This window comes from Podarcis tiliguerta, assembly GCF_965153285.1.
Source record: "Podarcis tiliguerta genome assembly, chromosome: 2".
NCBI lineage: Eukaryota > Metazoa > Chordata > Lepidosauria > Squamata > Lacertidae > Podarcis > Podarcis tiliguerta.
The window spans coordinates 80,520,188-80,533,729 of record NC_139535.1 but is presented as its reverse complement, the minus strand read 5'-3'; the positions used below and the strand labels follow the sequence as shown (position 1 = coordinate 80,533,729).

Genomic DNA, 13,542 nt, shown 5'->3' with positions numbered 1-13,542 from the left:
GGGGGCACAGGAAGGTTGGAAAGGGGGCCATGGTCTAGGGACATAATCGTCAGTGGGAGTTTAGTTGCTTTGCTGTGTTCGATCAAATTCAGTAATTTCCTAATGGGGTCTGTTATATTGAGACCAGGGATGAAGCTAGCCTGGTCTGGGGCAATTAATTTGTGTAGGAATTTTTTTTTAGTCTTGCAGTCTTGGTTTATCAATGAGAGATCTGGGGTTTGATTCTACTCTGAGGCTATCTTTGAGTGGTTTTGGAATAGAGACTATTTTGGAAGAAGTCCAAGTTTTAGGGATGGGGGCCCCTTTTATGATGTCGTTGAATAGGTGGGTCATGTAGGGCATCAGGGTTTCTTTGAATTTCTTGAAGAATTCTGCTGTAAAGCCATGAAATACTGCATTTTGATGTGTTCCCCCCACCCACCCAAACCAGCTTTGATCCAAACCAAGAAAAAGAACCTGGCTGCATTTTAAACTGGTAATAATAATAATAAGAATTTATTTATACTCTGCCCATCTGGCTGAGTTTCCCAAGCCACTGGGAAGCCCCCAGTCCAGTGTTAAAAACAATACAGCATTAAATATTAATAACTTCTCTAAATAGGGCTGCCTTCAGATGCCTTTTAAAAATAAGATAGCTGCTTATTTCCTTGACATCTGATGGGAGGGCGTTCCACAGAGCGGGCGCCACTACCGAGAAGGCCCTCTGTCTATGCACACAGCCTTAGTTCATTGACACCTGTGCCTTGGTATATACAATGTACTCGGCACTCAATACAGCAGTACTTGTTCCATTTTTCCTGACCACATAAGGCTCACCACCCCTAGATATATTATAGAGGGTTAGCAGTAGCCTGCTGCGGTCAGAGAACAAGCCATGATTTTATTGCAACTTGAGCTTTCGTAGCCCCATGAAGCACTAAACTCAGTGTAAGCCTTAAACAATCCTGCTCAGGAATAAGTCCCCTTGAGTTCAACGGCAGGGGAAAGATTGCATCAGCAGTGTTTATTTTATGGCACTATAATCCTACTCATCCTCCGAACAGTTCAGGGGGGCAAACCTTGATCTATAATAAAATGTGTGCGGAGAAAAAGGGCGCCTAAAAAATAAACCTACACAGTAAAGGGCTTGCGACGACTCCCGCCAGCATCCAAAATGGCGGAGTCTCCTCCTACAATCTCACCATAGATTTCTGGAAGCTTTGCTCAGCCCCCTTCTCCCATCTGTATTCTCTTTCTCAATCGCCGGGTCTCAATCCAGCCAATGGCGCAGCGCTGACGTCTTTTGATTGGCGGGCGCGAAGACGAGTCGAAGCTTCCTTCCGCCGGTTTCGTATAGAGGCGGGTCCGCGCTCGGCGGCGGCGGCCAATAGGAATCGAAGGTGCTTCCTGTACTGGGCCGTCCTATCCGAATTGGAGCGCGGTGTGCACAAGGCGAAGCGGGAAGCGGCTCGGCAACTCGGACCTGAGCAGGTGAGGGGGCTCTGCGTGGGGCGGCGGCGAGCAGCGAGCGAGGGAGGCTTCCCATGGCGGCGCAAGCCTCCCGCCCTGGCGCCTGGTCCCTCAGACCTTCTCGTGGTGGCGGGTCGGTCGTGGAGAGGAGGCGCCTCTCCTTGGGTCGCCTCTTGGTTCCTTCCTCGCCGGCCCATTCAGACGACCGATTTGGCCACGCGCGAAATAGCTCCTCACATACGTCGCTTTGCCTCCGGCGGGGCGCTCCGGAGGGCAGGACCTGCATGGAGGCGCCTCGGAAGTCCGGGACGCCTTGGCTGCTTGCGGAACTTGAAGGCGCCGTCGCGGCGCCTCCCCTCCGCCCGCTCCAGCCTCGTGGCTGCAGCGCTCGGGCCTACCCGGGACTGCCTTGGCTGTGCTTCCGAGGCTCCCTTGGGGGTCCTGCGCCTTAAAAGGAGACGCTCTCTTTCGCCCCCGCCGACGTCCCGCCTCTCTCTCTTCTTCCTCCTCCTCTGGCGATCACTCGTTGCCGAGTAAACTGCCGGATTTACGTATAAGCTAAACAAGCTATATCTTAGGGCCCCACTCTCTTGGGCCCCCCCATAAAATTTAAAGGGGAAAAAACCTAGATGTACATTTCAGAAGTATAAGATATAAAACAGATACATAAAATGAAACCTACATACAGCAACAGTGTTTTGTGTTAGGCTCCTATGATGTAAGTAATGGGCCCTTCCTGGTAGCCAGCTCCCCAAATATCACTGGTTTGCTCATTTCTGTGTATAGGGTGCTCACATTCTGCATGTGCAGATGGATTTAGATACCTACTAGGCCCATAAATTAACATATAGCATATATTCAACACAAAAAACAGCGACGATTGGTTGTTGACAAAGGACAGTTGGACATATAAAGGGCCTCATTACCTTCAGTAGCTTAGGGCCTCATCAAACTTAAATCCAGCCCTGCGAGTAAGATTGTCTTCCATGAACACAGTCTTAACAGTGAGTCTGTAAGTGAATGTGAAGGCCAATTCTGGATCCACCCGTCCTTCCACATTGGGGACCTAGGTTTCTGGGTGGGAGTTGATCACGGTTTGGTTTTGCCAAGCGTGTCTTCCTCTTAGCACGTTTCTCCCTTCCATCCTGAGTTCGTGCATCTTCAAAGTCCATTACACCTTTGGTAAAGGCTGTTTTCCAATTGGAGTGCTCACAGGCCAATGTTTCACAGTTATCAGTGCTTATACTACTTTTAAGATTTGCTTTGAGAGAGTCTTTAAACCTCTTTTGTTGACCACCAGAATTACACTTCCCATTCTTGAGTTGGGAATAGAGTAGTTGCTTTGGAAGATGAAAATCAGGCATCCGAACATGACCAGTCGAACGAAGTTGATTTGAAGAATCATTGCTTCGACACTGGTGATCTTTGCTTCTTCCAGTACACTGGCATTATTTCACCTGTCTTCCCAAGCAATATGTAAAATTTTTCGAAGACACTGTTGATGGAATCTTTAGAGGAGTTGGAGATGGCTTTTATAAGTGGTCCATACAATGAGGTTGGTAGTACAATAGCTTCGTAAACAAGCATTTTGGTTTCCATGCAAAGGCCCTGGTCCTCAACCGCTGTGCACTTTAATCAGGAGAAAGCTGCACTCGCAGAGCTCATGTGATGCTGGATTTTGGCATCAGTGTTGGCCCTTGTGGAAAGGTACCGTATTTTTCGCTCTATAAGACGCACCAGACCACAAGACGCACCTAGTTTTTGGAGGAGGAAAACAAAAAAAATATTCTGAATCTCAGAAGCCAGAACAGCAAGAGGGATCACTGCGCAGTGAAAGCAGCAATCCCTCTTGCTGTTCTGGCTTCTGTGATAGCTGCGCAGCCTGCCTTCGCTCCATAAGACGCACACACATTTCCCCTTACTTTTTAGGAGGGAAAAAGTGAGTCTTATAGAGCAAAAAATACGGTAACTGCCCAGGTAGGAGAAGTGATCAACACTTTTCTGATGTTTCACCATTGGATTTGTGGCACTGCAGAGGGGTTGTTTTGTGGTTGTTGGTGCAGCACTTTGGTTTTTTGGATGTTGAATGATAGGCCACTGCAAAGATATATAGGATGGTTTGGAGGTCATTCTCTGAGTGTGCACACACTACCTAGTCATCAGCATACTGGAGCTCTATGATGGAAGTTATGATAACCTTACTCTTTGCTTTCAGCCTACTCAGATTAAAGAGCTTTCCATCTGTTCAATATATGATTTCTACTCTGGTGGAGAGTTTCCCTTTGAGATTGTGTAGGATCATGGCGATGAAAATAATAGAACTGGGGCAATAAGCCCATGCAATAAGTCTCTTCGGTACTTCTTAATAACTGACGCTTCTTAATCATTCACAAACACTCCACACCAAAAAGACAGGCAAAGGTTTTTTCATAATCTGTTTGAAGACCTGCCATAATAAAATAGGGTGTATTGCATGGTATAAAAGTATTGGAGTACAGGTTGCAGTCAGTCCTTAGCCTTGCCTTTGCTCTAAGGCTTTCATAAGGTGCAGTATGTCCTGTTCAGACTATGGCAAGACTTCAGATTGCACTGGTTCTGCTTTGGCTGGAGGGCTTTGTTACTGGACAGTGATGGTCCTGGGGCTGCTGTTTGCCAATTTGGTCTATTTCTTTCTACATCACCAGATTTTCACAAGAACTACCTGCAAGTGCTTAGTATAATGTGCTTTAGTTGTTGCTGTGCGGTAGACGCTCTAATAGATGTATGATAAAATTTAGACACAGATTGACAGGCCATTATTTGTATATAAACTTTTTTTTTTTTAAGAAAAAGGTAAATTTGTTTATATGCTGCCCTAACGACATAAGAAAAGCCTTCTGGATTCGGCCAGAGGCGCATCTAGTCCAGTGTTCTGTTTTCACAGTGGCCAATGGGATGCCTGCAATCAGAATATGAAGTGCAGCTGTGCTCTCTGGTATTCAGAATGTACTGTTTATGACAATAACTATTACACACAATTGTTTTAATCCAATTTAAGGCCCTTTCAATTTTAAAAAATAATAATCTGGCAGTATCAGTTTTTGATAAGGGATTTGAAAAAAAGTCTACACCTTATCTAGAAACACTGCACTTTTGTTGGGCCATTTTGCATATCGCCTTTAGGCTTTCAGCACCTTTCCCCCTCTGCAGTGGCAGGGGACCTATTAGGATGGTTGCCCCTCAGAGACTGATGGATCCAATGGGTTTGGAGCCTCTGGAACATTCAAGTGGCTTGGGCTGTTGACATAATTGCTTTATGGAGCCCGCTTAGGCAGCGGCATAGCTGGCCACTTGGGTGCCTGGGGTGGTACACGCCCTGTGTCTGGGGGGCAAGAGTGAGTTGGGGCAGGGCGCGCTGCATGGAGCCTCACTGCCGCCTCCCTCTCAGCTGTTATTCTAAATTAGGAAATAATACTTGGCTATAAAAGCAATGTGTGATGCAAATGTTAGAAAGCCTTAAAAGATGCTTGGAGAACTGTGGAAAGATGGCACAATCCGCTTCAACCATTAGCTGGCAGTGCTAGTTGGAACTAATGGGTGTGGATGGAGTGCTTTGAGCTGATGATCCTTCAGTTGATGCAGCTACAGTTGCAATTCCGAACTCATCCAGATTTCACTTTTCCTGTTCTTTGGGTGCTCTTACTCCTGAGCTTAGTGGTCTTTCCTCAAGCCTTTTATTCCTCCTCTTGGTTTTTCTACAGGACATGGCTGAACAGGATGTAGAGAATGAGTTGCTGGACTATGAGGAGGATGAAGAGCCTCAGGCAGTGACTGATGCTGCCCCTGTCCCCAATAAAAAAGATGTGAAGGGCTCCTATGTCTCCATTCACAGTTCTGGCTTCCGAGACTTCCTGCTGAAGCCAGAGCTCCTTCGTGCCATTGTGGACTGCGGCTTTGAGCACCCGTCAGAAGGTAGGAGCTGAGCCAAGGCCCCTGGCCCCCTCGTCAGCCAGCCCAGCCCACCCACCGGGGAGCAACTGCCAGTGGTGCCATGCGGTGCAGGGTGAGAGCTGGGGGCTGCAGGGAGCAGGGTGGGAGGGTTACGCTGGAACGGGATCTCCTTGTTGAGCCTAGTATATAGCTCTCTAGAGCCCTACTTTATTGGAAATGGAGTTCACTTTGGATGGAGGGACTTCGTAATTGTCAGTCCAGCTGGGCAGAGACCCTATTAGCCATGGGAAATGGGTTTAGACTCTGCATGGAATGGGGTGTGATCTGACATTTAAGAAAAAGGAGGGATTTTAGGGTGTGCTAGTAAGAAGCTTCTGTAGGATGACTATTCCCCAGCCATGTATTTCATTTTAACTTGTAATTCAGGCTGATGAACCTGGAAAATCCCAGTGCTTGTGCAGCAGCTGCTATTGGATGTGAAGAGTTTTTCCTCCCATAGGATGTGTGCAGAAAAGTTAACCTCATGGAAGGGTGTGGTGTGGAATCTCTGGATTTAAAGGGTTGGGAGAGAGGTGGGATCAAGTCCTCTGGGGGTACATTTACTTTGGCTTCCTGTGTTTGCCTAGGGCTTGTCTAAACTATTACTTATTCTTGCTCTCTCAGTGCAGCATGAGTGCATTCCACAGGCAATCCTGGGCATGGATGTCCTATGCCAAGCCAAATCGGGCATGGGCAAGACTGCTGTCTTTGTATTGGCTACACTGCAGCAGATTGAGCCACTGGATGGGCAGGTATGTAATGGGGAATAGTACTGTACTGTGCTTATGTCCAGCGCAACTCTGTTTTGGAGCTATAGGCTGTATTTACATGTAACACTAAATTATGTTTTATTATCTGCATGAACTTCTGTGAGCCAGAGAAAAGCCTTAGGTTCACACAACTTTCCTGTGAAGCCAGGATGAGGCAGTGTTTTTTTCTTAATTTTTAAGCCAGTGGTCTTTGACAATGGAACTAATTTCCAACAAATCCTCATTGTGGTTGCGAAGAAGGGAGGAGCGTGCAAGCCCACGGCTCTGCTCATCCTCACTGCATCTCAAAGACGTAGCTCTAAACCATTGTATAGTGTTATGTGGTGTTTCAGGTAGCAGTGGGGAGTCCTAAACCCTTCTTGCTGCTATTGTACCAATTTGTCTGTTTCTTTCTGGCAGGTGTCTGTGCTGGTGATGTGTCACACCCGGGAGCTGGCCTTCCAGATCAGCAAAGAATATGAGCGCTTCTCAAAGTATATGTCCACTGTCAAGGTAAGGGAAAATCTTTTGCAGTTAGGTCTGAAATATATACAATACAGAATACAGGGTATTTCTGTATGACAGGAAAAGGTGGAAGACTATCTTTGTTTCTGGAAATGGTATGTGCACTTATTTAGGAAAGAGCCTGTAGAGAGGGTTGAGAGAGAGGAAGTGACCTGATTGTGGGAATGGTTTTAGATGTTTCTGACACATTGCATGTGAAGGGGGAAAAATAGATCAGAGGCAATTGTACTTCATCCAGCAGAGCTTTTACTGCTACTGAAGGCAAATGAGCATAATGGTCACAAATCCAATACAATCAGGATTGGCACAGTCCATAAAAAATCCAGTTGCAGCACCTACAATAAAACGTAGAATAACTTATAATAAGTCTAAACCTTAACACCACAGCATACAGAACACCAAACCACATCAGAACAGAGACAGAAAGAGAAAGTAAGAGAGAACCCAGGCTCCTCCTGGCCTCCCTAATTCAGTCATCAAAAGATAACAGAACCAGTTTAAACCAGCTGTACTCAGCTTCTCTGAAAGAATAACCCAAACAAGAACCTTCTGCCTGTTTCTTTCACATAGAAAGAAAACTTTCCAGAACCCTCTTGAATTAAGTAGAGCAGGAAAGATCTCTACACATCAGATCAATACTTTCTGTACTAAGAAATGGAAACTGACAGTTTCTGCATCTAAAACTCGAACCTACCTTCAGATAGAACGAAAGCACATGGGTGGGAACCTCTGTTGGAACCTGGGCTTTTGCTAATGTTGTCAGTTTAAGACCCAGTTTGGGAAGCACTTGTAGCTCATTGGTAGAGCACACACTTTTCATACGAAAGGCACTGGGCTCATTTCCTGGCTTTTCTAGTTAAGACCATCAAGACCCTCGGAGCTGTTGCCAGCAGTGTAGGCAATACTGAACTAGGTAGGCCAATAGTCTGACTTGGTATAAGGTAGTTTACTATGTCCCTGTATTCTGAAAGAGCCTGCCTCTGCTTTCCCTGCACCACCTGATTGCCTCATGGGGACCAAAAGCCTTGTTTCTTGGGTTTGGAACAATAGTTGATCTGATGTGTTATATTATGGTGGAGAGTTGGTAGCGCATGAGACTCTTAATCTCAGGGTCACGGGTTCAAACTCCACATTGGGTGAAAGATTCCTGCATTGCAGTGGGCTGGACTAGACAATCCTCATGGTCCTTTTCAGCTGTGATTCTATGATTAGAGGTGAGAAGCAGCATAGATATGCTGCACTCATAGTTAATTGTACTCTCCCTTCCAAGTACTTTATTGCACAAGTTAGGTGTGCCCTCCAGATGTTGGTGGACCAATTCATTATCAGCCCCAGCCGGCATGGCCTAGTGGTCAGGGATAATAGGAGTTGTAGGCCAGCAGCATTTAGAGTGTACCATGTTGACTGTCCCTGACTTAAGTAAATTGGTGGGGAGTTATGAAGTTCTGAAGGTTAGGTGATTGGGTTTTTCTATGTGGCTGACAGTAGTTTCTGTTTGTACCGCAGGTGTCAGTCTTTTTTGGGGGGCTTTCCATCAAAAAGGATGAAGAGGTGCTGAAGAAAAACTGCCCACATATTGTGGTGGGGACCCCGGGCCGCATTTTAGCACTGGTGCGCAACAAGACCCTCAACTTGCGCAATGTCAAGCATTTTGTTTTGGATGAGTGTGACAAGATGTTGGAGCAGTTGGGTAAGGGACAAGAGGGGCTGGCATAATAAAGACACAATGTATTGCGTTTTCATGGTCTGGGATTATTCATCCATTTGGGTATGGGAGTTGCCGTCCTTGGGAGAAAGTCTGGTGCTTGAGTTCCAAGTCAAGGAACTGAGGAGCAGCCAGCTAGAGGAAGGGCACTGTTGCTTAAGAAATCTGTCCTGAGGCATGTCAGGAAGTCAGCCATCTCTTTCAAGAACATGGGGAAGCGAGGGACGGTTTCTACAGCCTGAAGTTCTGTTCCTGTTCAGATTATGTGGTAGAGCAGAGACATGTTGGATACCAAGAGTGGGGGAAGGTGGTGGAACTCGGACGGGTATGTCCTTTTCAGAAGCCAGTATTTGGTGAATTACAGCAACCTGATTCTTCCTACTGTTCTTTCAGATATGCGTCGTGATGTGCAGGAAATCTTTCGACTGACACCCCATGAGAAGCAATGCATGATGTTTAGTGCCACCCTGAGCAAGGAGATCCGGCCTGTCTGCAGAAAGTTCATGCAGGATGTAAGCCCTAAAACCTTTGATTTCATCCTCCCCTTAAATTAGTTTCCCAAACTTTGGTTTCCAGCTGCTGTTGGGCTACAAACCCCATTATCCCTAGCTACCAGGACCAGTGGTCAGGGATGATGGGAGTTGTAGTCCAAAACCAGCTGAAGATCCAAGTTTAAGAAACTGTCCTAGATGGTTGCACTAGTGTAGGAGATCCAGGAAAGGGCCTTCCACACTAGGCTAAAGAGGCCCCTTTGAGGCAGTTTTGCCCTACTGCCTTGTTTCAAAAGGGACCATTTATGTTAAAGGAAGGCTTGGTAGTATGAGGCAGTCATGGGTGTAGCCAGGATTTTTTGGGGTAGGGTGGGGGCAGAACCTAAGATTTGTATTAATTTTGGTTGATTTGGGGGGGGGCAGCTATGCCCATGGAGGCATTGCAGCTCATTATATCATTCTTAGGTGACAATAGGTGGAGGGAAGTTAGTGATCATAGTCCTATTCAACCTCGTTATGTTCCCTATGCTTTCTTAGCGTGGCTGTTAGAAAACCCAAACACACATTGTTTTCTGTTTCATCTCTCTATAGGACCACAGTGGCATTTTTCTCCCTTTTTGCAAGTCCTGGTAGAATGCATATCAATTGTATTGGAAATGCAGACACTGCTTAATGAGGCTGATACTTTCTGGCATATAAAGTTTAAAAAATGAAGTTCCCTTAGAGCTGAATTGTCTTGCTCTAGATGGTTGGGAAAACCCATGGAACAGGCTTAGGGTGCATATGGAAAGAGGAGGGAGGGGATAGTCTCAATGCACAAGTGAATGTCACTCCATGCTCCCTTTGATTCCCCCACTGATTGGAGTAGTGTACCATGGCAGCCAGAGAAGACAGAAAGTTAGGCTTGTTCAGGTATATAGCTCAGGGTGGAAAGTGACCATCAGTCTCTCATTACCACTGTTAAATTCCGTCTGAAGCTGTGCAGATGCCAACAGCTGCTGAGTGCTATCATTACATGCTTTTGGTTGTAAAGGAGAGCTGCACTGGGGCATCTCATCTAGTTGACCTACTAGTTTTGAATGTTTCTTTGTCTTCATTGTTTCCCCAGTAGATTAGAGAATGTTTACCTCGGGACCTTGATGAAATGCACGATAAATGCCTACCAAGTTAGCTTTCTCTCCTTCCAGGCACTTAAAGCAATTTTGTAGATAATTAACAGTAGTGGGAATTCTCCCTTCAGTGCTTGGCAGAAGAGGGAGCTTTTGAGCATGTAGAGAATTCATCTGCAGTTCTACAGATGAAATAGTTCTATTTCTGCTCCCAGCATCCCAACATTCCCTGTAGTGATCAAAGTAATGCCTATCGCTGTGGGAATTTGATATTTTCTACATCTATCAATTAAACATGAAAAGTGGTGTTTAAAAACTTGTCTAGATATGTTTGGAGGATTTTGCTGTCTTTGCCGGTAAAAGGTCACATTGGCTTTCTTCTCCGTTCGCAGCCCATGGAGGTCTTTGTGGATGATGAGACCAAGCTGACTCTGCATGGCCTGCAGCAATACTACGTGAAGTTGAAGGACACTGAGAAAAACCGCAAGCTCTTTGACCTTCTGGATGTGCTGGAGTTCAACCAGGTCTGTGTTAGCAAGGGTTGACAAGCAGGGCTCCTGGGAGTCCCTGGAGCTTCCATGTTAAAGCCCCTTCCCTCTTCCCACCCCTTGCAGGTTGTGATATTTGTGAAGTCGGTGCAGCGCTGCATGGCATTAGCTCAGCTCTTGGTCGAGCAGAACTTCCCAGCCATTGCTATTCACAGAGGCATGTCTCAGGAGGAGAGGTGAGTACAGCGAGATGGCTGTGTCAGGAGAGGGCAGCAGCAAATATAGTGCAGAAGATGAATGCTGAGTTCACTTTTTTATCATGGAATGTGGCTTGTTGACATCAGTTGTGTGTGTGTTAAGGGGAAGAGGGGATCTAGAAAGTTAATGCACTACAGATAATGGGCTGTGCACTGTATGTGTTCAGGGGAGGTCAGCCACGTCTCTTTTGTTCTTTGCAGACTGTCTAGATACCAGCAGTTCAAGGACTTCCAGCGTCGGATTCTGGTAGCCACTAATCTGTTTGGCCGTGGGATGGACATAGAGCGGGTCAACATAGTCTTCAACTATGACATGCCTGAGGACTCAGATACCTACCTGCACAGAGTGAGTCTGGTTATAGGATGGGGAATGAACTGCACAGTCAGACTTGTTTCTCTGGAAGGTATTTGTTCTAATACCTTGCCATTCATGCTTGTGGCAGGGAGCTGCTAACCGTTGCAGGTCTTCGCTAGTTTCCTAGTCAAATCCCTTCTGATAATTTAACTTTGGTAGTTTAGTTGCAAATGTTTCTGCAATCAGGATACAAAGTTTCTAGGGTGGAGGAAAAGAGCATCAGCCTGCATTCTGAGCTTGTCACAGGGTGCAGGGCAGAGATAGTACTCCTGGGGTGATGAATTCAGAGATTATAAGGATGTTTTTTCTGTGTGTCCTTGATATAAACCTCTCTTTGCAGGTGGCCCGAGCTGGGCGCTTTGGCACAAAAGGCTTGGCTATTACTTTTGTGTCAGATGAAGGTGATGCCAAAATCCTCAATGAAGTGCAGGATCGTTTTGAGGTCAACGTCGCTGAGCTCCCTGAAGAGATAGACATCTCCACATATAGTATGTACTAGAAATTAACTTGGACAGGCTTTTCTTCCTGGTGGCATGTTCTTTGTCTACCCTGCCCAAGTGTGGGGGAGAATCAGGGTAGCCATTGTACACTATTTCTGGGAACCTGAAGGAAGACAAAATGGTCCATTGAGTGGATCATCGTCTGTACCGATAGTATATGTTGCTGGGTCTTAAAGTGCAATGGAATTTCACTTCTCTGCCCCCACCACCCACAAATTGGCTCCAGAGGGTTGTGGGAAACTCCAGAGCATATCAGGATATCAGGAGTGTGGGGAGGAGAGACATTCTATTGCACTTGTGGAAGTTGTTCCCATTTTTGTGCCCTGTTTGTGTTGTAGGGCATGGATTTGGGGACACTTCTAGACTGACTCTGGCTTGCTGCTTTGTTTCATCTGATCAGTAGTTACCTTCAAAGTGGGAGGCTTCTAAGAAGCACTAGATTTCTGAGTCTCTCCTCCCCCAAATGTTTGAAAGGGAACAGAGAGGTGGGGGCAAAACCTTTGAAGTTGTGGTTCAGTTGCCCCCCAGTTGGTTCTCTATCTTTCCTCCTCGCCCCATGAGTCAGTGGCACATGATAGGAAAAACCCCCTGCTCTGGCAGATGTGTTGCAGCTGTTAGGAGAGGTAACTGTTACGGTGCCAATGTGAGGCTGCTGGGGTGAGGAAGTGGAATGTGAAGTTCTTGGTACATGTTGCAGCAGTGGTTCTTGGAAGCAGGGCACTATGCTGGGAGCAGTGCCTGCTAAGTGTTTGGGATGACAACACTGAATTACCATTAGGCTACCTGAATAACTTTAACCCTAGCACAGGATTGAGGAGCATGTGGGCCGGATGCAGTTGTGGGGCATCCCCATTTGCCCCACAAGATCCTCTCGTTGTTCCTTGCAAGTTTATGGATTGAAAAAAGCTGCCTTTGGGAGCCAGTAGGCTTTTTCAAGCCCCCTTGAAATGCAGGGGACTGGGGAGGGACATGTTTGGTTGTGGTGGAGTTACCCACTCCACCTTTGTAGAACTGGTGATGGGTATAGCAAAATGCCTCTCCACAGCAGGGGTAGCTTGTAAGTTTTTTGCCTTGGCTTTGCTAGGAAGGAGTTTTAACTGACTGTTTTGTCTCCTGCAGTTGAGCAGAGTCGGTAGCTGTTTGTGGAGCCTTCCCACCTGGTCCAGAATGGAACCTGATGGAACACAATACCTCTATCTTCTGGTGAAGTGAGATGAATGTTATTATTTTTTTTAAACACACTGTTAAACGTATAGAGGTGTTTGATGTTAAATGAATGTCCTTCAAATTGCCCAGGTGGTATTTTGCCTCTGCTGTAGCCTGGGGGCTTTTTTTTAATTAGACTTTTATATTTTTTGAATAGTAAACCCCTGTGGCTAAGTTTCGTAATAAATGAATTTTTCGAATGTCATTTTCTGGCTGTTCTTGAGGCAAAGTGAGCCAGGTTGTGGGTATTTACATTCTTGGTGCCTTCCATCCTTGCTATGTTTCCCACTTTCTGTGTATCAGGATTGTGCATTTTCTTAAACTTGCCGTAGATACTTTTCTGCTGCCTGATAGTCTCCTATGACCTACATCTTCCTTTACCCAGGACCTACCACTTTTCACCTTTGTCCTGGCTTTGAGCAGTGTGCTTGTTTGACATGTCTCCATTGCAAACCCTTTCACAGAACAGAAATGTAAAACAGATCTTCCTTTTGGAGAAAACAAGACAGGCACTATTGATATGTATGTCCTTGATTGGTCTCTACATACCCTTGTATGAGATATTTGCTCTTCTATATAATCAGATAGTGTCAGCTGTCCTGGCTTTTTATCTCCTGTTGCTTACCTGTGAAGTGTAGGATGTTTGAACTGGTGTGGTTAAGTAATTACCCATTTCCTTTGCATTGCATATTGCTCTTCTCCCTCCCCTCCCCCCCCCCGCCCCAAAAGTTACTTGCTT

The 13,542-nt window shown here is 46.1% G+C and overlaps 1 protein-coding gene across 2 annotated transcripts; it reads left to right on the top strand.

The window, feature by feature from the left end:
- Window positions 1-1,223: 1,223 nt before the first annotated feature.
- Window positions 1,224-13,008, top strand: DDX39A (DExD-box helicase 39A). 2 transcript variants are annotated; one of them, XM_083430943.1, is made up of 11 exons: window positions 1,224-1,470; window positions 5,190-5,400; window positions 6,043-6,170; window positions 6,588-6,680; window positions 8,199-8,382; window positions 8,791-8,909; window positions 10,390-10,521; window positions 10,612-10,721; window positions 10,944-11,088; window positions 11,438-11,585; window positions 12,717-13,008. In XM_083430943.1, exons 2-11 carry the CDS (start codon window positions 5,193-5,195, stop codon window positions 12,731-12,733), a joined length of 1,284 nt encoding a protein of 427 aa, XP_083287069.1. In that variant the 5' UTR covers window positions 1,224-1,470; window positions 5,190-5,192; the 3' UTR covers window positions 12,734-13,008. The 2 variants fall into 2 exon arrangements, with proteins under 2 accessions (XP_083287069.1, XP_083287070.1); XM_083430944.1 differs by having other exon boundaries at window positions 1,394-1,470; window positions 5,190-5,491.
- The last annotated feature ends 534 nt before the right edge of the window (window positions 13,009-13,542 follow it).

What these genes read in the sequence shown, in the direction of transcription:
- DDX39A (XM_083430943.1), top strand. Translation starts at nt 5,193, where the DNA reads ATGGCTGAACAGGATGTAGAGAATGAGTTGCTGGACTATGAGGAGGAT. An exon ending in AGTATATGTCCACTGTCAAG is followed by an intron (nt 6,681 to 8,198) that starts GTAAGGGAAAAT and finishes TTTGTACCGCAG; the next exon opens with GTGTCAGTCTTTTTTGGGGG. An exon ending in ATGTGCTGGAGTTCAACCAG is followed by an intron (nt 10,522 to 10,611) that starts GTCTGTGTTAGC and finishes CACCCCTTGCAG; the next exon opens with GTTGTGATATTTGTGAAGTC.